General features: G+C 41.3%; 1 protein-coding gene across 3 annotated transcripts; it reads right to left on the bottom strand.

Annotated features, from left to right (window-relative positions):
* Positions 1-38: 38 nt before the first annotated feature.
* Positions 39-20,953, bottom strand: LOC142379074 (hexokinase-1-like). 3 transcript variants are annotated; one of them, XM_075464168.1, is made up of 20 exons: positions 20,818-20,953; positions 20,545-20,725; positions 18,262-18,424; positions 13,573-13,721; positions 12,681-12,800; positions 12,249-12,344; positions 12,042-12,141; positions 11,528-11,711; positions 10,500-10,655; positions 10,128-10,361; positions 9,255-9,559; positions 8,277-8,425; positions 7,878-7,997; positions 6,936-7,031; positions 6,458-6,469; positions 3,877-3,976; positions 3,527-3,710; positions 3,095-3,250; positions 1,967-2,200; positions 39-984 (listed from the first exon to the last, which is right to left on the bottom strand). In XM_075464168.1, exons 2-20 carry the CDS (start codon positions 20,605-20,607, stop codon positions 834-836), a joined length of 2,772 nt encoding a protein of 923 aa, XP_075320283.1. In that variant the 5' UTR covers positions 20,608-20,725; positions 20,818-20,953; the 3' UTR covers positions 39-833. The 3 variants fall into 3 exon arrangements, with proteins under 3 accessions (XP_075320283.1, XP_075320284.1, XP_075320285.1); XM_075464169.1 differs by lacking the exon at positions 6,458-6,469 and having other exon boundaries at positions 20,545-20,953; XM_075464170.1 differs by lacking the exons at positions 11,528-11,711; positions 12,042-12,141; positions 12,249-12,344; ... (3 more) ...; positions 20,545-20,725; positions 20,818-20,953 and adding an exon at positions 11,126-11,521.
* Between the last annotated feature and the right edge of the window lie 3,026 nt (positions 20,954-23,979).

Raw genomic sequence — 23,979 nt, 5'->3', positions numbered from 1 at the left:
CACTGACACTCAGCAACGAATACAAACAAAAGCGGTCGTAGTATCCATTCTTTAGTCGGGGCCCAATAAACATTTATTCATAGCACATATGAATAGAAGTGGGGTTCATCACAACACCAAAAGTTTATTAATTCACAATAATTACCAATAAGATACTCTAACAGGCCCCTTTTCTACCTTGTCCACTCTTAAGGGTTACATGGTATGGTGCTGCAGAAATATTAGAATATGTGAGAGACACTGACAGTTACACAAACAGGTTAATAGCTCAGCACAAAAAATGACAATGATTTGAACAGCCGTGACTCTTGAATTTGACCCTTTGCAGCGAGCCCTTTAGGAGCTGGTTTTCTAGGCCTGTAGAAACGACTTTCATCATTCAGTGAGAAGACATCCTTCGTTTGGAAATGACATTGAGATGCTGCCATTGTAACTCTAATATAAAAAGTGTCTATGGTGCAAAATTTTACTGAGCTGGGATTTAAAGTGGACTCAGCTATATAAATAGAGTTATATATTTGCCTCCATATAAAAATAAAATTAGCAATACACTGATATTGCACACCTATGGAGTTTAGATTTATCAGATTATTGACAAGTTATTGAAGAAAATGTACAAATATGGAAATAATAAACCGCCTGGCAGTATAAATAAATAATATTTGTATCTTCAGTTTTAACTCTCTATACAGGCAGTATGTCTCTCTGGCTGTAGGTGGACCAGGTGGGGCACAGCTGCAAAGGGGAGATGGTTTCTGGTTGTGCAGTGCGCAGTGGGTGAACGTCACGGAGGAGCAGCAGGTAGTTCTTGTGGGTGAATAGGAGAGAGATTCTCACTGTTGCTGGGCATCCAGCTCCCTCTGGCGGCAGCCCACAGCAGTGATGAGAGCAGCTCCCTTACCGCTGCCATCCTCAGATAGCAGAAAGTTGACGTCACATTTGGGGGCAAGTTCTTTCACTGTCTGTAGGAAGATCCGAGAGAAGCTGAGGAAAGAGATCAACAGGAAACTGTGGTTATGAAGCAGTTTGCTAAAAAAAAGAAAGATATGTTGTCCATTCAAAGAAAAGGTTTCAAATTTATCCTGATATGAAAACAGAATGGTGAGAAATCACAATATCAGACCTGGCATAATTTTCAGTTATTTAATAACTGTAATTATTTGAGACTATTGTGATTATGTTTTTATATTCATCTGTACGAAGAGCTGAGTGAAACCTGTAGAAAGCTTATATTTCCACATTATTTTTAAAAGAGTTGAAGCTCTTTTTACTGGCTTCATCTTGTTGTGCTCCTGTTCTGCTGAGGAGATGACGTGTGTGCCATGTTTAGTATTTCTAAAGGTTAACATTTAAACAGACATTTTCTATTATGTTTCTTTATTCATTCCAATGAATATTTGTTATTTTTTACAAGGGTTATGTCAATTGTCAATGTATTAGTGAGCTTGCTTTAGAATAGTGGCTTATAAATGAGCAGAAAAAGGCAAATTGTTAATCACATGTTCTTTTTTTGTTTTTGTTTTTCGTATTTGATTGAAATTAAGTTGTCAGCTAAAATTCAGAATGGTGTTAGCCCAACCTAATATACGATTAGCTCCAGCCAGTTATTTTTGGGGGCATTTTTGCTTGTTATTCTCAGGATTTTATTTTCTAGTCGACCAAATAACTGAGTCAAATCTTCAGCTTCAGTTTACTCCTCTTACGCCACTGAAATTTATACTCTATTGTTGAACCTTTGAGAAAATACGAGACAGACTGATTATGTACGTTCTGTATTTCAGATACTTTTTTGCCCCGCAACAGACTGGCGACTCATTCAGCGTGTACCCTCCCTTTCGCCCAATAGCAGTTGGGATGGGCTCCTGCTCCCCCGTGACCCTGAATTAAGTTGAGCAGGTATACAAAATTGATGGATGGGTAAATCTCTTTGTCCACAAACATGCTTGTATTGTGTTCTGGATCTTACTGTGGGTGCAGCTTGTAGAGCGTGCCATCTACGCCCACGGTAATGTCCAGGTGGTCCAGTCCTCTGTTCTCACGAATCTTGTCCACTACAGCAGCCATTCCAGCTCCGCAGATCTGAGCAGCACGGCGGGACACAGTGCCACACACCTCCTTGACGATAATACTGTCATCGCAGGTGCTGTCAAGTCCCAGCTGCTGCAGGATCGCCCTGACCTGCAGCAGTGCCAGACGATCACTGTGGAGCAGGAAGGGTTGGGTGAGAATGAGTCAGAGGTCAGCCAACAGCAGGAGAGTCACTGGATACCTCTCAGCTGTTCCCGGAGTATAAGGTAGGTTTAAAGTATAGCATCCCCTTCTCTGATTGCTTGGTGTGTCGTCCCAGTAGATGCTACTTTTCTGTGGGCAGTTTTGCTTAAACACATTCAGTTAACCTTTTAAACCATCCCAATGTTTTCCGTGTTTTAGCTGCCGAAGGCATGCAAACACATTTTTTACTGTGGTGTAGTGTTTTTATAATCCAAGCAACTGCTAGTTTCCATTCATTTTACAGCTATATGAAAATCAATCTGCACCCGTTTGATACTTCATAATAAAGGTATGTCTGCCGTGACAAATACCACATCAGTGTCACAGTTGTGTAGTCAAGGTGTAAATGTAGATCATCGAATAGCCAGATTTGCAGTACTGCTCAATAGTATTATAATCCTGAGAAAGTGCCAGTAGGCATTGTTGTAGCTGTCAGTGATCAGACTTCATTTTATATCCCAGAATCAGTGGAAATCAGAGAGAGAACAACTATTTTTTTTTTAGAAAATCAATTAATCTTTCACAATGTGATGTGGAAAATTAAAGCTGACTGGAGGTGGTCCAAGACGGATTCCACAGTTTACACAGGCTTTTTGTCTGTGAATGCCCAGATTTGTCTCCAATAAACATTCACTATAGACTTGCAATCAACTGAAGAAATTAATATATACAGTCGCATCTACTGAAAGATATATTTCAGTTTTAAATATGAGAGAAGAGTTTTTTCACAGTTGAGAAAACAAAGATTTAAAACATGATAAACAGCCACTGGAACAACATGGATGACTTACCATCAGTTATGAGTGAGAAATGACTTACTCACCTCTCTATCTGTGACAGGAACTTTGTCTCAAAGATGCCCCTGGTCTTGAGTGTTTCAGAGATTTGTCCTCGGAAAAGGAAGCCACGCTTGGTCAGATCGATTAAAATCTGTCGCACAATTTCACCAAGGTACATTCCACTGCACATCTTCTCATATCTGCAGTGTATAAGAAAGAGATTAGCTTCATTTACCAGTAGCATGACGACACACCTGTTATAGGAAGGGCCATTTTCTCAGTTTCAAATGAACGGTGCTGATATATATGATCGTGATGAATTTGGACACTGATTGCATCTTATTTGTTTCTGTCGAACATTTGATCTAGGATTTGTATGAAGTGCTTAACTATTCAGAGTAGAATATAGAGAGAAGAGCATCATCAGAATTTCTTTTCTGACATTTGTACTTTACTAAAACAGATAACCTCCAGACCTTTGTTTGCCTTCGTTGAGTGAGTTCTCATCCACTGCCTGGTCATACTTTGTCCTGATGTCATCCAGACAGCCATTATCTCCAAATGCCCCCCACTCCATATTGACACACATACGGCCTTCAGTTCCCTGCACTATCTCAATGTTCTTCGTTTCTTCCATGTAGCAGGCGTTACTGCCTGTCCCTGAGAAGATATGCAGCCACACGACTTAGATCTCAGTAGCAAATATGTAATCAATATTTTCTCTTTACAATAACTTACCGATGCATTTTTTTAAACTTGTTTTAAGAGATTACAGATCAATTGTATTTAAGGGAAAACATTTTAAAACAAGTGATGCATCACTCACCTGCAATCAGCCCCACCTCACAAGTGGGTTCCTCATATGCACAGGTCATCATTGTGCCCACTGTGTCATTCACTATGGCAACCACATCCAGCTCAAACTCCTACAATTAACACAGGGGAAATCAGTCACATGACAAGGTTCAGTTAAATGACATATAAGTTGCAATGAGAACTGAAGTCTGAAGTTTATATACACTCTAGCTTGTTAAATGTAAAATTATGCTTTACACCTTCATATAGTTGATTCTAGTAAACTTCATGTGTCTTAGGTCAGTCCTTTGAATTGTCAAACATTTCATGACCGGTGAAACCGAGTCAGCTTTGTTGTCCTCCCTGCTTACACAACATTCCTTTGGACTAACCTTGTGCCATTTTGACATAACTTTGGAAGCATACTTGGGGTTATTGTCTATTTGGAAGTGAGCTTTAATACTTGAAAGTTAGGTTGAAAATGTTGCTTCGTGACATTTAAATTATTTTACCCCTCTGTCAGAAAGCACCTCCACAACATTATACCACTGCCATGATTGGTGGGTTGGAAATGTGATTTTTGGCTTCCTAGCCTCACCATTATTTCCTTCATTGAAAAAAAAAACAAGAAATTCACAAGATGCCAGGCCTTAATAAAGTATAATTGATTGATTGATTGATTGATTGATTGATTGATTGATTGATTGATTGAATTTGTTTGCACTTCCCACTCTAAATTATGTTTGCATCTTGGTCACAGTAGGTGTCTAGTAGTGGATGTCCTAACAGACTTGCTAAACTAGCTAGTATAATATCTGAGGTGTGGTTAAAAAAAAAAAAAAAGAGTTTTAATGAATTCAGGCTAGGTGTATATAAACTTCTGACTTAATTTGTATATGCTGATGCTGTCTTAGAAAAATTCATTAGTCATGCATTTCGTTAAAATCCAGTAAGTCAATGCACAGAACAGATTCATGCCTTCAGTTGCCATGTTGGCAATGATGGAGTGACCTGGAGAGGCATGATTGGAAGGAACGGCCCCCTTGATCTGAATCGGAACAATGTTTTATTTTTGGACTTCTGTGCCAGTCATGGATTTTCCATTACAAACAACTTATAACACCAAGGGGTGGTCGGTGGCGTAGTGGGTTAAGCAGCCGCCCCATGTACAGAGGCTACAGTCCTCGCTGCAGCTGGCCCCGGTTCGAATCCCGCACCGAGCGGCCCTTTGCTGCATGTCTTCCCCATCTCACTGCCCCCTGCTTCCTGTCTCTCTCTCCCCAACTGTCTATCCATTAAAGGCATAAAAAGCCCCCCCCCCCCAAAAAAAAAGGTTCATATATGTACCTTTTAAAAAAAAAACTTATAACACCAAGTATAAGGTGGTTCATAAGTGTACCTGGTACCAGGCCATCTTAGGCCAAAGGTTGATGATCGACTTTGTAGTTGTGTCATCATCAGAACCTGTGGTCGTATGTTTTGGAAGCTTGGGTAAAGACAGGGGTAGAGCTGTCAACCGATCACTACCCGGTGGTGAATTACATCTGTTGGCAAGGAAGACTGTCGGACAGACCTGGTAAGCCCAAATGTGTTGTAAGGGTGAACTGGGAATGTCTAGCAGAAGAAGGAGCTGGTTGAGACAGCCAGGGTGAGAGGAAGGTCTTACACCTGAAAAAGGTGTAATGCTTTCTCCGGGTCGGAGATGAGTCACTGCCTCAGGTGGAGGAGTTTAAGTATCTCAGGATCTTGTTCACGAGTGATGGCAGGTTGGAGCGAGGGATGGACAGATGGATTAGGGCTTTGTCAGCAGTAATGAGGGCGCTGCTCCGGTCCGTTGTGGTAAAGAGGGAGCTGAGCCGGAACGAGACGCTTTCAATTTACTGGTCCATCATTGTTTCAGCTCTCACCTATGGTCATGAGATTTGGGTAGAGACCAAAAGAATGACATTGCAGATACAAGTGGCAAAAATGGGTTTCCTTCGGATGGGGGCTGGGCTCAGCCTTCGAGATAGGGTGAGGAGCTTGGCCATCTGTAGGGAACTCAAAGTAAAGCTGCTCCTCCACTACATCGAAAGGCGTCAGTTGCGGTTGGAATTTCTCCTGGTTGCCTCCCTTTGGAAGTCTTCTGGGCACGTTCAGCTGGAAGGCCCTGGGGTAGACCAAGATCTCGCTGGAGGGATTACATATCTCCTCTGAGATGGGCCTTGAGAGTGTCACTAGGGAGAGGGATGTCTGGGTTTCTCTCCTGAACCTATTGCCTCTGCAACCTTACCTTGGATAAGCGGAAGACAATAGATGGATGGAAGCCTTCTTCAGAGATGTTTCCATATATCACTGAGTAGCTGTTCATTTGATATAAGACCAGTTTATTAAACTGGATCAATCAAAACTGAATAATGGTGTAAACAGGGGGATTAACATCAGCCCTAGCAATTTTTTAAATGCCACAATGAGCCAATGCAGTCCACTCACATTCCTAGACAAAATATGCTGGAGTACTGCCATCTCCAGGTGTCACTACATGCTTATACAACAAAAAAGCACAAACACTGCTCCAGTCCACAGTCCAGCTTTACCTGCCAGCAAAGGATTTACTCTCAGTTAATACTTACTGGATCCTCCATCTAAAAGAGTGAAATCAATACATGAAACCCTAAAGTGTTACATATATACATTAGGAATTTCTACTTTAATCATTTATTAAGGAATATAGTTGTTCTAAGAGTGATAAGGAAACTGTGTTGTATTTTACATGCTTGCCATAATGGTACAGTTCAGCTGCGGGTCTACACAGATGGGTGGGGTTAACTGTGTTTATGCTGAAACTGCAAAATAGCTGTTCAGCCTAAAGTTGTGTGGCAGGATTAGCGCTTATGTGGTCATGTGATGTTGTTCAACAACCCTTAAATAAACCTCTGATTATAATTTCTGCTGTGACATCTATGGCTGCTGTAGACGCTGAAGTCTTACTTGTTGATAGTGGGGAAAACCATAATGTCTTGCTGTTGTCTGCATTTCTGCAGTTCTACCAAGAGCATCGGGCATGTTGGGATTGAGACAGGTACATCCAAACAGGTTTTTTGTAATTACCTCTTTTCTTTTGATTGCGTCCCGGAGAAGCTCCACTACATCTTCTCCCTCACAGTCTGTCGCCTTGAAGCCTTTTGTCCAGGTAACCAGGATACCCTGCAGAGTACACAAAACTTCATGGGAAATGTGTCACAGAAATAGTGTGTTTGGATATATTAGTACTTTACTATCCTCTAAAGAGTTGAAAAAGATAAAACTTGATTGTAGTCCACTGAAGTGCTGTGCCTAAAACCAAAATATTGATGGCTATATCAGCCTTTTTAAATAATTGTTTAGTTAATTTGAGCAAAACGTTTGACCTACAGGGTGAAAAAAAAAAGTAGGAGCGAATTGGATATATTTCCATTAAGTACTTTAAGCTCACTTCCTCAGCCAAAAATTGGGAAGAAGTCTTCCTGATTATTTATTCACTCACTTATTGGTCACATATTTACTCTTTCTAATCAGCGTGTTTGTTGATTTGGAAAACAAGTATACTGATGGAAAAAAAACGGCCAATCAGTCATGAGAGTTGAATATCTGTTCCAGCAGAACATTCTCTGAAACTGTCTCCCATCTCCCCAACATTTAAAAAAAAAAAAAAAAAAAACATGTCAAAGGAGCAGCCTTCAATTTCAATACAAATATATATATATATATATATATATATATATATATATATATATATATATATATATATATATATATATATATATATTTATGTCATAGGTATGATTTTTCTCTTCATTCCCAGCAAGGCTCTACAATTCTGTGACTGTTCAGTGTAATACACGCAGTGACTGACCAGAGACTGTACCCTGAAAGCTTCCTGCTTGCCTTTGCATTTACCCATCTTATAAGCACTGCCTACAATGGTATGGATCCAGGGCTGCATTTATTTTGGAGCCAGACTGATACCAACTTAGAAGAGTTTATTTTAGAGATAACTGGAATGGCACGCACCGCATCGAGGCTGGTCTGATGGCAGGGGAAAGAGAAGGTGAAGCCCAGTGGCAGCCGAGCACTTTTCATTCCCATGTAGTCCAGGAAATCAGAGATGCAGTGCACGATATGGTCAAAAAGCTGGAAAAACACACACTTATTGTTGTTTGGACACTTGAGAAATATCGGGTTTGGTTTACCAATACACTGTACTTTCTATGGTAAGACAGAAATCGTGTTCTATTTCACTAGAACAGGCAAAACTACATGGACAAACTGATGGTTTCTATTTGGATAGATGCATGTTATAATTGTAGGAATAAATCTTGGAATAGGGTAAATCTAATTCCAAGCTGGAAGGCCCTTATAGCTAAATAAGCATGAATTTCTGAGGGAGGATAGAGACAGAAAACGTGTTACCTCTTCTCCGGTGCCCTGCATAACTTCTATGGGTATGGCATAGATTTTGTTATGCATCTCTACTGATCGCCTCTTCCCACTACGAATCTTTACCAGAAGTACGCGGAAGTTTGTCCCCCCGAGGTCCAGAGCAAGGAAATCTCCGTTTTCTGTTAAAAAAAACCCAAAAAAACAGAAAGTCTTTGTTTGTCTGAGAAAAACAGAATTTAGGGAGAGCTGTTTCTCCCACTCCATAATTTTTTAAGACTCCAGAATTTCCCTCAGCCTTAAGTTTCACCACCACATACAGTAGTCATGGACAAAATACTATTAATTTTCTTCATGTTTTAGATTGCTTTAAACTCGGCCACCGTGCCTGTGGTGTCCTTGCAGTAACCTACCATAAACCACTGGATGAGTTTAGTTTATATTGTGTCACCCTTCTATTAATGTAACATTTGTAAAACCTGAAAATGTGTGAAAAATATTTAGTATTAATTGCAAATGTGACTTCAACCATAAAATATTTCCATAGAGCATTGAATGACACAGCAACTTTAACTGACACTGGTAATTGGCTGTTGGGGGGGGGGGGGAGGAATCTGCTACATAAAGTATAAAACTGCAAACTAACAAACTCATTTCAGCCTTGATCTGAGACTTTTTCATGTTGCAACCCTTACCTTATCTCTTACAAATAACAGGGGAAACTCTAATTTGTGAAAACTTACCCTGCATGTGGCACTTATCCTTGTCACACTTGGTTAATTTGCAGCCATTGTTGTCAATGAAGCTTAAAATTAGTTACAAAAGGACATGACACAGAGATGCTCTCTGTTTCAGAAAGCATGCCTTCTCTTGAATACGTGTAGTGCAATGTACAGTAAAACTTTGGTTGTACATAGTTTAAAATAAGAGGTATTTAAAGGTTGTAAGAGGAAACAAATTGTACCACTGCATTTGTTCCTCACACCTGTCTATGTGTTGCTTTTTAGTCACCTGTTCCATCTGGTGTACTTCGAACAAAGGTGGGCAACATTTTGACTGTAGCTTCCTGGTGGGTGTCCTTCTTTAGGCCTCTTTCGATTTCCACTCTCATGCGTTTCTTCACCTCCAACAGCTGAGTTTTACTCAGCCGGAATTCTGCCAAAGTTTGCTGAATCTGCTGTGCCTGCTCTGTTAAACGGTATGCCACTGCTGTCACCATGGCTGCGCCTTTCGCACTTCCACTTTCAGATAACAGGAAGCGGACATCTGAGTCTGGAACCAAACGACGCACTGTCTTGTGCAGGCGACGAGCGTATCTGTTCATAGAGCAGAAGATATTCTCATTAGAGAGACTTTTATTGTAAAATGGTATAAAATACATACAGTTTCTACTTTCCTCACTGCTACTTAATTTATCAACATATTGTTAGATGTAAATGCTAGCACTGGACCTCGACAACGTGGTTAAAAAAAATATATTTAATATATTTATATTGATCATTCATTTAGACCACAGATATTAACCAATCATAGCATTCATTCCATAACTGATGACCCAGGATTTTTACCAAGCCTTTACCTCAAAAGTTTTTCCAAAAGAACAAGGCATCTGATCTAAAAAAAGCAACTGATTTTCATTTGTGTTGGAGTTATGAGAGTAAGATTTAATATTAGATGAAGCACAGAAGATGCTCCTTATAGCAGATTCCTCCAAATCTGCGTTCCCCGTGATCTTATTTTGGCTGTGATCTCTAAACTCTTTGGTCTTGGAGGTCTATTGAAGGAACTGCAAACGTCAAGACACTGAATCATACTTTTCAGTATTTCGTTGGATTGCTCCTTTGTTAAAATTGTCCTCTAATACCTTTCTCCTGGAATACTCACTGAGGGTGCATCTTGTAGAGAGAGCCATCGATACCCACAGTAGTGCGAATTCGTGCAACGCCTTTATTTTCTTTCAGGCGGGAGAGGATGGCTCCCAGTGTTGCAGAAATTAGATTTGCTGAGCGGAAGGAAACGATGGTGCATACATGCTGCACTGCCAGACAGTCCTCATTCGAAGGCTCTACACCAAGCCTCGTCAGGATTTCCATACATTTCTTCAGCCCCTCTTTAGTCCTAGAATCACAATCATTTCCTCTCATAAACATATTATCCCTGCTGTTGAAGAAAAGGTGTGTACTTCTTCTTATTTATTTCACATGATCATTTTTACGTTTCTCTTAGGCTGTTCACTGAGATTTTCTCTGCACCTACTTTTCAATGGCAGAGACATGTTTTGTCTCAATCTTTCCTTTGGTCAGGAGCTCAGGGGTTATTCGTCCCTCAAAGAGCAGCCCCTCCTTGGCCATCTTTACCAGAATAAGTCGAACCAGCTCTCCCATGTACATCCCACTGGCCATCTTTTCAAACCTGATCAGGATGAAACGGCAGCACTTTCAGATGCACTACAGTTTTCATTCGTTATTTCATCTTCATTTTGAATTAGAAATGACACACATCTGTTGCTGTTGAATTTGGGCTACCTCTAACATTGTTTGCTGTATCAGCAGTAGTAGTAACGTAATGGTTGTACTTTAGGAACAAACATTTATCTTTTTTCTACAGTAGGGTGTGTAGCAGTGACGACAAATAGCATTCAAACCAAGGTATTCAAGCGTACTACTTTGGGGATATCAGTTGAAAGGCCTTAAAGCAATACAATGTAACTTCTCAAAAAGCCCATTATGGAGCTCCCCCTACAGGCTTGGAGGTAATGTACGGTTACACTGTCGTAAATACAACACCCTTTCGCTTTCACGTTTCATGTTTGTTGACGAACCGGCAAGGAGTCAGAAGGTGCAAGCTATGTCGACCGAGAAGGTAAGAGTAATCAAATGTACCTGAGAGCGTGAGAGGGGTCTATTTGTTTTTGCGGTAGGTGTGCCAGAAAGCAAGTCGAAGTACTTCCGCTCAGCTCCCGGGCCGGTCCAGCAAAGTTACATAGCGCAGTTTTTCCAACTCAGACCCCCGAAGGGCATAGGAGACAGGCCAATCGTAATATTAAAACTCATTCTAGCTGCAAAATTTTTTTCAAGCTGTTATTTTAAGGTAGAAATGTTACATAGTATTGCTTTAATTAGTTATGACTGTGGTGTAAACATATGATAAACAAAGTCAATGTATCAACTGTGCTGTGCATATTTTGGGCCAAATGTAGAAACGACATGACGAGATTGCTAAAAAGTTAAAGGTAGATGATGTCTTTCACCAAAGCTACTGATTAAAAGAAAATCTTATCTTACAGTTGCTTTCCAGGGTTGACAGAACCTCTGTCAATCTCACGGTCAAACTCTGTGCGAATGTCTTCCAGGGAGCCGTCATCCCCAAAGGCCCCCCACTCGGTGTTGATGCACATCCGGCCTTCATCCCCCTCCACCAGGTCAATGTGGCGCAATTCCTCCATGTAGCACGCATTTGTTCCCGTTCCTGAAAGGATGCAAAGCTGCCATGACTCCTGTCCTGCAGGACTTCTGCTCTGTGGAGCTCAGAAGGTAAACTGCAATCTTGACCCTCCACGTGTTGAACTGTAGCCAATGTACAGTGAATGGAGGAATTGTGTGTACAAAATCAAGGAACGTTTTGGAGCACTGACGGGTTTTGAAATATACTTGGTAAGTCTTAGGAAAAAGCCGGTTGCAGTATTGTAAATGATACAACACTGTTGTGTTAAAGGTGTCTCGTAAACTCACCTGGACTGTCATTTGTAAAATTCACAATACGATTACAAAAGCAATCAAATTGGTTCTTAGTTTTCACCTATAATGATTCCCACTTCGCAACGCTGATCATCAAATCCGCAAGTCATCATGGTGCCGACTGTATCATTCACCACTGCCATGATGTCTGCTTCATAGTCCTAACAAAATAAGATCATGATCAACTCAAATTTAGATCAAAAACACCCATCAAGGGTGTAAAGTTTTGACTTTTTATATCCTAATGAGCTACTGACAGAAAACCCACCCCTCGTTTCTTGATGGCCTTGTTCAGAAGCTTCACAACATCCATGCCTTCGACACCACTGGCTTTAAACTTCTTAGTCCATGTCAGTAAGACGGCCTATACAAAAAGTAGTTTGATTAGCCGACCTTTGAATTACAATTCAACTTGGAAAGTCTGAAACGTGTCTGTTTCAGTCAAAGGACTCCTTACACCTCTAATACAGAAAACACTGCTCTCATTGCTCTCTTATTAACCATCAGAAACTATGAGCAACTAACATGAGAAAAGGACTAGTATTAAAGTATTGATATTTTGAAGTTGTAGAAATGACATTCAGCTTGTTGTTGCATTCTTTTTATCTTGGTCTCTCTGGAAATGGTCTCAGATTTAGCTGTGGCACAGTTATCTTTGAAGCTCTGAGAGCTGCACAACAGATTGTTTAACGGTGCTTACCTCGTCCAGCTTGGTTTGGGCACAGGGGAAGGAGAATGTAAATCCCACGGGGAGTTTTTTGTCCTTAATTTTTTGCTTTTCCATGAAGTCTCCCAGGCACTCGGCAACATGACCAAAGAGCTGGACACAGATAAGTGATGTTTACTTCCAGAATATAAAAGAAACGTACAAAATACCGGCACAGTTTTATCCAAACATTTAGCATTTCTATTATTAATTCTAAGTTTAGACGGTGGCAAATTCTTGTTTAAAGTCTGAGGCTTTTCAACTTCAAACTTATCACGTGTATAAAGGCATTTTCTCTGAAGTGAGGATTATTTATAATGTTATTTTATACGATCTCTCACAATGGATATACATCTGTGGAACAAACCTGTTCATGGATCACATTACATTTCTTGCCAGCTGTCCCTGCATCATTTCATCATCACTGCATATGTTTGTTCTGAGTCATGCTCTTAACCAATCCCGTTGCAGTGTACAATGGCTCATGTTTTGGTTATTGTGTTACAATCCAAGTGCCAGCTCTTCTCTCCCAGTTCAGTGTAGGTCAGCACAGATTATATCATCACTCACATTGGTCTCAGGAACACTTAAGAAATCATTTTACACAAACTGACTCCCAAGCTGACCTTAAATACAACTGAGCTCTTCACAGGGAAGACACAAAACTGAATATTTCTTTTTTTTTAAACAGTTGCGTGTCTGTCACAGGTCTTGCTGCAGAGGCCTGCAGCATAAAGGCATTTCAGACCTTGTTTTATGAATGTCTCTAGGTTCGTCAGATCATATTTGGAAAATATGATCAACCTTAGAAAGGTCCAGAATTTCAGCCCTAATGTTCCAAACCTTGTTTTTTCTCTAAGAAACTTAATTTAGTGAATTTGTTCACCTGTGTCCCACTGCCATGAATGGTGTCATCAGGGGTCTCATAGACCTGGCTCTCCATCTGAACTGGTTGCTTCTTGTCCTGTGTCACTTTGACACGCAGGATTCGAAAGTTTGAACCCCCAAGATCCAGAGCTATGAAGTCCCCCTTTTCTGTCAAATAAAGAATGTAGTCAATCATTAATGATTAGGTGATATTTTATATTGTCAAGTTTTGATTGTTTATCGCACTTGCTTTTCAGAGAAATTAAGCAACCCTTCTATTAGCCTCTGGAGTGATAGCGGCTAACATTTCACATCTGACTCATAGCCCTCGGAAGTGTATTCAAACCAAACAGAGACCAAAGTTCTTTGTGGATTTTGACAGGAAATATATCTTGTATCTTCAGTTTCTAAAACTGACTTTTCATCAAAATGTCCGATCTCTTCCTGATGAGCCAAAGAGTACTCTTAACGAAACTTAAACCCACTGATCATGTCATGGAATTGTTTCCAAAAGTTTTTTTGGAAGGGTTGTATTAGCCAAAGGGACTACAAATGGCAACTTATGGAGAAGCACGAGCCTAAATCTGTTTAATCTAATTTTTAAGTTCTTCTTGCCACTGAAAAGACAAAAAGCACATCTGCTAAACAACACAAACTGCTAAGAATGTTGCATGAAAGTTAATTACACAAAAGCTGTTAATGATTACGACTGTGCTCCCATCCCAAAAAAGTCTGGTTTAAGGTTCTTACTCTTGAAATGCTCGGGTATGGATGCATGTCATGGCTGTCAGTCTTTACAGTCTACACCTGCATTTATGATAATCTGGTCTAAACAGTTGGGAGGAAAAATTACATGACATAGAAAATGTCTATTAAAAAAGTGAAGGCACACAACTTTAGTTCATTTCAGGATGTGCATCAGCCAGTTTTCTGAAACCCCTTTATGTTAATGGGGCTGGCTGCCTGTCGGTGTCGAGGTACAATGTCCCTCCGGGACACCACATGTAAACTGATCCTCCAGAGAGGTAAGCTTTCTTGTGACATCGGATATGGAGTTAGTTTAATTTAGTCTATTTAAAAAAAAACAATCATCAAACTGCACTAATTTAAACATTCAGGCCATTTTATGCATTTAATAAAATAGGAACTTTTTAGGCTTTTACCTGATGCTAATCTAGACTGAAATAAAGACAGAGTAAAGGAGGAAAATGAAACTATCAAACAGGACACGCTTAGCCAAACAAAACAACTTTCTTCAGTGATATCGTGGCTGTAGTGTTTGCTGCCTTGACCTGTTTATACCCTTGACCTGACTGGAATGACATGTGACCAGGCTTAATTTACAAGTGTCACTGATATGTTGCAGAGTGTCAGTTTGACAGTCTTGGTATAACCAGCTCTGATGCTCTTTCTTAGTTTGTCTAAACTGAGTCAGAAGAAGGCTTTTGTGTGGTATGGCTAGTTACTCAAGTGAGTGATCCTTCTCCATTGTGACATATTTGTCTCACGTGGCTTTCTTTCTCTGAGTTAAAGGGGAGCTCCGGGGCATTTGAAGCGCAATCCCATTGCTAGAAGTTGTCAAATACTGACAGTAGGACACAGACTGGTGCAAATCGGCGCTCCCTGTGCGCTGTTTGCGCAGCCTGTCATGCTAGCCAAATACGTGGTGGCCAAGGGGCAAATTCTAAACCTTCCACGTAAAACAACAACTTGCACACTGCAGAAACGTCCAGTGTTGTGCGTGAACGAGTTAAAAAGAACGCGTTCATTGAACACGCTCATTTTTTTGTGAACGTTGAACTGAACGCAACACATTTTTTAATAAAAAACTTGAACGTGAATTAGTTCACATTATGTGTCATGAACGGCAGACATCACTGTAAATGAACGTTGGAATTTGTTTTCCATTGAAAACTGAGTGACATCTGTTTTCTCTTTTGAAACGCAACGAGAGAAAGTTCCTCCCTCCTGTATTCTCGCTGGTGCCGCTTAAATCATGTATCACCAGACAGAAATGGTTTTGACATTGTGTGCGCAATGCATTGCGGGTAACGTAGTGTCCGGCTGAGAATAGTTGAATAACATACTGGCTTCCACGACGTTACCCGTGATGAATTGCAGCAGAGCGGGGTAGGCATAGCAACGCCGCGTAGCAGGCAACGACGAGAGCGCGGAGGGCTGGAGGAGCGAGCGAGCGAGAGCGAGAGCGCGCTGCAATTAAAAAAAAAAGGCTAGTGGAAGTGATGGCACGGAGACAGACACCGATTCTCCTTATGAACATTTAAAACAATTTTACACTCTTGCAAACCAAGACCCCGACGGCATTTCATATTATATATTCTTTTTTTAGTTAAATGCTGGTAGATTTCATTGCACTAAGTATATAACTGGTCTACCTTGTCTGTACTGCTGCAAGTTTCATCACCTGGTAAGAAACCCACAAAATTACTGGGCATGTATTGTTGTAATGTTTTAAATACTTGAACACAGTTTTTCTAGAGAAGATAATTTGCTTTGTATATGGGAGTATCGTCCATTGACTGTTTTGGGCTTTCACATGCGCGCGCATACAACATGCTGTTTATAAAGTTGTTTTGTAACGTCCCCATGCCAGTAAAGTAATGTGAGAACCATGCATATGGTTTTGATGGTAAGGCTTGTGACTTTATTGTCGGATGGTTTATAAAGTGGTGTGACGTTTCTGCAGTGTGCAAGTTGTTGTTTTACGTGGAAGGTTTAGAATTTGCCCCTTGGCCACCACGTATTTGGCTAGCATGACAGGCTGCGCAAACAGCGCAATCGCCGCACAGGGAGCGCAGATTTGCACCAGTCTGTGTCCTACTGTCAGTATTTGACAATCTCTAGCAATGGGATTGCGCTTCAAATGCCCCGGAGTTCCCCTTTAAATGTCACTGTAATCTCAAAGCTGTTAACATGACCAGGTTACGCCCACTGAGTCGAACTGAATCAATAAATGTAGCCTTGCATAGTCAAAGCCAAGCCAAATATTTTGTCTGGCTGGTTGTGGTGTGGAAAGGCTTAGGAAATGAATGGTCATGAATTTGTAGTTTGTTATATGAGCTTGTAAAAAGTATTTACTGACGGATTCCTATTGCCGAAATTGTATCCAAAACCTTTTCAGAGTTGCATGTTTGTGTATTGCTCTGTGTTTTTGCATGGAAAGGACGTGACTGAGGATAAACAAAAAATATTTTTGCAACCATTAAGTCATTCTCCATCATTTTTTGCTAAATTGTAGAGGAAGTAATGCATAAAACACTTGTGAGTCAATGGGTTTTTCATTTATGCAATTCAAACTAAAATCTCCAAACTCAAATTTAGGCTAGATTTAACTTCAAAGCCATAAAGGGAAATATTTGATTAGTCTTCGACATTTTTATGTGTTAAGATTTCTGTTGGAGCTTGGTTCGGATTTAATTTAGTTTTCCTTTGAGACAGAACAAGTCCAACTGGGGAGATTAGATTTGACTTTCACTAAATTTAAGGTGTTACAATGAAGGCAGAGTTCTTCTTTATTCTTAACCAGACTTTCCGTTATGTCTGGCTCTTGAATGTTTATCATTTGTAACTCTTCTCGTGGCTTTAACTTTGCCCTTTTCTTGATCTCAGCCCTGTTGGGTAAATATTGAAGCATGTGTCTATTTATAATGTGAGAAGGCAGGAGTGAGGCTTTGTGGCTCTGCCCAGCTACATTGTTGTCATTCAAGCCTCAGTCTGTCTAACACTTTTTGAGTAACAGTTTACAAATGAGGAGAGGTTCGGTTTCCCAGAGGTTAATTTGCACTTAATAAACCCTTTAAAAAAAGCCTATTTTTTTAACCCTATTAAAAAAAGTCTACATACAGATGCTGACTTTTTTTATGTAATAAAAGGAGAATACTGAAATAATTTATCCACGATTGGAAAAAATTAACTGTTGCTAAATTATTTTATTTTCTCTTTGCCATTTAGATAGATCAAATAAATAATCAAAACATAGTTCTAATTATAATGTAAAACAGATATTATGGTATTACTGTCTGGCCAAAGCTTTGGCTGATAACAGACCAACCTTCAGACTTGCAGCATGAATGGTTGAGAAGTCAGTAAAAAAAACATATGTGCCACTAAGTTATATCCAAGTAAGTTGAAAGAAAAAAAGCCTAACGGACATTCTAAGGTTTTCATTTGACAGGTGTATCTTCTGATATGAGATCAGAGTGTTGAAACTGTTTGGCTCCAAGGTCTAAAAACAATACTGATCTACTGTGTCCAAATCCAGAGCACAAAGAGGCTTATGTCACAGAACAGGCCTGACGATTTTAACACATCAGCACATTTTTATAAACAGAAAGAGGATACATCAGGCTATGCCTTAACACACTTATAGTGTAGATGGGCAGCATACAATGCAACAAGGCCATACCCGTCTTTATTAAGCAGTAAAATCATTCAGCTGCAAAAATGTTCTGATTATCATTATTGAGAAATGTTGCTCATTTACCATGCTTGACCCTTAAAGAAAATACCAGACAACTCAATTGAACTGATTTATATTATCATGGTATGTTTTACCAGATTAACGGGACTGGTAAGGAGTTAGAGGACTCTGAAGCACTTTTGTAAAGTCAAGGAGATTTTAAGCAGACAAATTCACTTTGTGCAGTGACATGTGCTTTGTTGGGGACTGACACCAATCACAATCTACCTGATCCATCAGGTATGGACCTGACAAAGGTGGGCAGCATCTTGACAGTGGCAGTGGGATTGGTGTCATGGCCAAGTCCATTCTCCATTTCCCTACGGAACCGGTTCATGATGTCCTTCAGGGTGTCATCAGAGAAGCGCATGGAGTACAGGTACTTATCGATCTGTAGGAGAGACATAGACAAAGAAGAGCTGTTAGGGGAATTTTTCAAAAGAAAGTTAGAGAAAAATTTTAAAAGAATGAAAATATTTTAGTGACGACCATAACATGTGTTTTCCATGTTATAGACATAATCCACTGAGTTGAACTTGCATTTTTTTTTATATATATATATATATATATATATATATAGGCTAAAGAAGAGGAATTGAGTGAATTGTCTCTGTGTTGCTGATTATTATAGTTTATTTGTCAGGGGCAAGGACATGTTTGTCATTGTTATATCACTCAGCACAGTTTAGAAATCTTTTCTGGCTTTAAAGGAGAATTCCGGCATTTTTACAAACATATCCTATCTGTTGGAGACCAAGGAAAGTTGGCCAAAGGGAAAACCGCGAGACATTTTCATGCCCGCTGTGTGCAAAGTTTTCCGATTGCGCTGATTTCCATGAAAGCGGGCTCTATCGGGCAATCTTTTAACCTTTCCTGAGGCTCTTAACATGTATCAAAATACTTTTTACCGAATTGGCCGTGGTGTCAGTAGCAATACAATTCAACCCAGGGGCTAACCATACCATTAGCTAGCACAGACATTATACATTTTGAGATTTTAAAAACAGCGCACCTTACCTCTCTCAGGTTCCGTGTTCCGTTTTTGGTGGACAAATTTTGGAATACTATAGCGTATGACTTCGGCTTTTGATTTGTGCGCACGCCTGTGGAACACGGAAGCTGAGAAAGGTAAGAGCGCTGTTTTTATAATCTCAAAATGTATAATGTCTGTGCTAGCTAACGGTATGGTTAGCCCCTGGGTTGAATTGTATTGCTACTGACACCACGGCCAATTCGGTAAAAAGTATTGTGATACATGTTAACAGCCTTACGAAAGGTTAAAAGATTGCCCGATAGAGCCCACTTTCATGGAAATCAGCGCAATCGGAAAACTTTGCACAGCGGGCATGAAAATTTCTCGCGTTTTTCCCTTTGGCCAACTTTCCTTGGTCTCCTACAGATAGGATATGTTTGTAAAAATGCCGGAATTCTCCTTTAAATTGTGATTAGTGAGTTAAAAATTTGGTCAAAAGCTGCCCTTTTTTATGGTAAGCATTATCTCAGATTTCAGTACAGGAATTTCCAGTCTAAAATAAAATGCCTCTTTGAGGATGTTTAGCAGTTTATTTATATCCCACCACCAAGAACTCCAGACTATGTTTGTAGTGTTTCTAAGTCTGCTCTTTACACTTTGATCAAATTTCTACACATTTATTGAGATGTGGGCTAATGCCAACTTTGATAGTATTTCTTGATATGGTTGCAAAACTTTCCCCTTTTTGTGCATATTTTTTTTCCTTTTTCTTTAGTTAAACCCCATTCTGATTTATTAATTCCATTAACCTACTTCAGTAGAGACATGTCTATCTGCTGCAGTGTGACATCACACCACCCCACCCCCATTGGTATTGACTCCCCACTGGAAATATTTCATTCCATGGCTACTTTATATTGAACCCATGGTCCATTTCAGTGGATAGTAATCAAGCTCAGACCTCACTAATTGCAGCATGTAACAACGGTCTGTACTGAGTTCATGTTTTTTCCACAATAAAAACAAAAAAGAAAAAGAAAAGAAATCATGTAGTCATAAGGACAAAGAGGAAACATCAGATGGCTGCTGTAAAAAAAAAGAATAAGTGAGCAGAAAAACCGAGGGATGAAGGAGCTCATATAGCTCCTGACTTTTACCAACTCTCCATCAAACACCTGTCTGCTTTGGACGTCATGGCAACGAATGCTCCGGAAACACTCAGCGATTAGCTATCTGTCTGCAGCACATCACCACAATGCCTGACCACAGGCCTTCTCAAGGGCATCCATATCAAATACTGCTAACTACTGAACAAATTAAAGCTGAAATCCAAATTAGAGTTCATCATGGCCTCCTCCTCCTCTTCCTCCTGGAACTCCAAAATCCTGCATCATCCTCTCCCAGCTGATACGCCCCCAAGGCTCAATCCTAATGTTAACCAGTGTCTGTAACCATCCAATGGGCTGCTGTCATATCACACAATTCCCCACTCCAGTACAAAAGGACCACTGTAGTATTTCAAAGCTGATCTCACTAACCTTTTTCAGCTGATCATCTTTCAGCTCAGTGAAGTAGTAGGCCAGAAGCTGAGCCGCTATCATCCTGCCGGCACGTCCGCAAGGAGCTGTCAGCTACTACGAAGTGGTTGGAGGAGAGAAGGAAGGAAAGGAAGCCAGGCGTTTGTTCTCTCCTGTCCCCCCACGCTGATCCCTGTTTACCCTGAAGTGAAAGAAGAAGCAGGCCAAAGCTGAGCAGCTGGGCAAGGTTAAAGGAAAACGTCTGGTGGAACAAGATTACAGCAACAACCGTGCCTGCTAGTCTGCGACAGGCAGCCGTCACCGCCTCGCACACACACACATACAAACACACAGACAGGCTAGGTTTTACTCTGCCTCCTCCCTCTGAGTCGGTAGCTCCCTGTTAGCTCTGGGGAGATGTAATAGCTCTTCACTGGAATGGTGGTTCTGGACACCCTGCCCCCACCGACCCCTCTGATTGGCTGAGCTTGGGATACGAAGGAGGGGGAGGAGCAGATGAGAAGAGGGGTAGCAAGAGAGTGAGGAGAGGAGGAGGAGGGGTGACTGTGAGCTGGGGGAGGAAGCTGCATCTGCATGATAAGCTGCCATCAGCCGTGGTGTCTCGTTGCCACAGTATCCAGAGGTGGACGTGCAGAGGGGCAGGACAACCACACAATGATGTCATCATTTTTCTTTGATTGCAGCAGTCAGCATCAGCTGCAGCCGGAAGAGCATCATCTACAGACTGCAACTACAAGCCATCTCCTCACAACTCTGCATGATTACAGTCGGAGAAACGTACTAGTGGTCTCTTATCTCCTGCACACACCCCACCCAAAGCAAAATGACGCCCCCTGACATTGCTTGAAAATATTTTGGTAACTGAATATATTCATAATTCAAGAGATATCTTAAAACAGGGTTGATGTCACTATTTTACTACCATCACTATTTCTTGAGCTTTGGGTCATGGTACAATCATTGGTTTCAATCAATCCACAGTATGTACTCATTTCCCACTGATTAGTGGTCTTTAATACCAAAAAAAAGAAGGAAAAGTGTCGTTTCTTGCTATATTGACTTACTGTTGATTAACAGTACAGTTCTCATTTATGGGATTTCAATTCATATGGCAGATGAACCCTGAGTTTATTGTTATAGCCTCAGCTTAAGGGGATGTTGGCACAGCACTCAGTACAGAGATTCTTGTCCGTTTCCAAGGACCTCCAAGGCTGATGTCAGAGAATAGCTCTTTTATGAGCAAGAAATTCTGGGAGAGCAGTCCACTAGGTAACTAAGGCTACGGCTACACGAAAACGAAACGAGGTTTTTTTTGAAAACGGGTTCGAAAATTCTTGCGACCACACGGAAACGCGCTGCTGTCCAGACGAAAACGATGAAACGATGCAGTACACACGCCACTGTGTCACGCCACGCTGTGAGACAATAGAGAAGTGTTAAAATTGGCTCCCAGCGTCAACGTGTGACTGACGCAAAAACGTTTTAGCTGTAACAATGGAAACGAAACGAGGCCGTTTTCAAACTTTCCCACTCTGGAACCCGTTTTCAAAAACTATCGTTTTGGGGTAGTGGGAACGCCGGCTCCGTGTGGCCGCAACAGCCAAACGATAAGAAAAAGTATCGTTTACAGTGAAAAACGTTTCCGTGTAGCCGCAGCCTAAAATCCAGGAGTAAACCTGGGCCTTTGTAGAAAGTTTAAAGAAAAGCTGGGAGAGAACAGATCTGAGAACGTATAGAAGAGATGAGTTGCAGTTTGTTCTTTAGATTTAACTTGACTCACTATTGAAATGTTCGTATCTGTCAACTCACATCTAAATTTGGCCTTTTATCTGTATCACAGGTCTTTATCCCTAGGTTTGCGTCACCATCAGTGCTTTCTTTAGTCTTTTCCACAATAAAGTTGATTTATTGCTCTCAAACACTTTTTCTCTGGGCTGTCATTCCTGATCATACAGCTATTTCATATCGATTGTAGTTCAGATATTTTAGTCCACTTTAGTTTTGCAATTGTGCTTCTCTGTTAGATGGGACGGTGCGGTTTGGAATGGCTCATTTTTTAGTTTTCCCTTATAAGTAGGACGACATAATTGATGCAGACTATCTGCTCGGGAGACAGGTCTTTTGGAGTGCAGGGGGCACTCCTAAAAACCTTCTATGACACTGGTGGCATCAGCCATCTTTTATGGAGAGGTCTGCTGGGGGAGCAGCATCTCCACGGCTGACAGGAAGAGACTTGATAAAGTGATCAAGAAGGCCAGCTCTGTCCTGGGATGCCCCCTTGAATCAGTGGAGGTGTTAGGAGAGAGGAGGATGGTGGCTAAGCTGTCATCCATGATGGGGAATGACTCCCACCCCATGCAGTAGTAACAGCTCTGGAGAGCTCCTTCAGCTGCTTCACCTGAAGTGTGTGAAGGAGCGCTTTCGCAGATCCTTCCTTCCTGCAGCTGTCAGACTTCACAACCAGCAGGGCTCCCAGTAGACCCAGCAGTGCTCCCAATAACCAGCAGTGCTCCCAGTAGACCCAGCAGGGCTCCCAGTAGACCCAGCAGGGCTCCCAGTAGACCCAGCAGTGCTCCCAATAACCAGCAGTGCTCCCAATAACCAGCAGGGCTCCCAGTAGACCTAGCAGTGCTCCCAATAACCAGCAGTGCTCCCAGTAGACCCAGCAGTGCTCCCAGTAGACCCAGCAGGGCTCCCAGTAGACCCAGCAGGGCTCCCAGTAGACCCCACACACACTAAAGCCTGATAGAAGGCTGAGTTATACTTCTTTTAACTGCCCTTGCGCTTGCGTCTTACGCTTGTGTTAATGGCTCGAGACGTTTATGCTTCATTTAGCTTTGCCGGCGCTTGCGTGTGCTGCGTGGCGATTCACCGCCAGGACAGTAGGTGGAGCAGCGGGTTTTTTCAATGACAAGCCTACTACGATGAAAGGAAATTCACCGCCAGGACCTCTTCGGCAAGTCTCTCTTCGAGTGGATTCATCATAGGCATAATATATTATATATATTATGTCTATGGGATTCATGCTTCTTCTTCTTCTTCGCTTTCTACCTTGGCGTTTGAAAACAGCGGTCTTTTATTAGGGGATGAAACCGGAAGATGAACACACCGCCGGATGTGACGTAGATAGTGGCTTGTGCTTGCGTCCAGAGTGGCTACTCTATAGCTCTGCTCGCGTCTTGCGTGAAGTTTAGAAAATTGAGGTGACACACGCAAGCACGCAAGGGGGGGCTTGCAACCGCGCAAGGGCTTGCGTTGCGTCTTGCGTTGCGTCTTGCGTTGCGTCTTGCGTTACCGACTATAAACCAGGCTTTATGGTCGGTGACGCAAGACGCAACGCAAGCCCTTGCGCGGTTGCAAGCCCCCCCTTGCGTGCTTGCGTGTGTCACCTCAATTTTCTAAACTTCACGCAAGACACGAGCGCAAGTCACTATC

The sequence above is a fragment of the Odontesthes bonariensis genome, chromosome 4 (genome assembly GCF_027942865.1).
Source record: "Odontesthes bonariensis isolate fOdoBon6 chromosome 4, fOdoBon6.hap1, whole genome shotgun sequence".
Lineage (NCBI taxonomy): Eukaryota > Metazoa > Chordata > Actinopteri > Atheriniformes > Atherinopsidae > Odontesthes > Odontesthes bonariensis.
Note: the sequence above shows the minus strand (reverse complement) of the source record. Positions and strands in the feature narration are given on the sequence as shown.

Coding starts and splice junctions, on each gene's coding strand:
- LOC142379074 (XM_075464168.1), bottom strand. CDS start 20,607: ATGATAGCGGCTCAGCTTCTGGCCTACTACTTCACTGAGCTGAAAGAT. Junction 18,425..20,544: donor AAGATGATCAGCTGAAAAAG/GTTAGTGAGATC, acceptor TCTCTCCTACAG/ATCGATAAGTACCTGTACTC. Junction 7,998..8,276: donor TGCAGGGCACCGGAGAAGAG/GTAACACGTTTT, acceptor GTGTTTTTCCAG/CTTTTTGACCATATCGTGCA.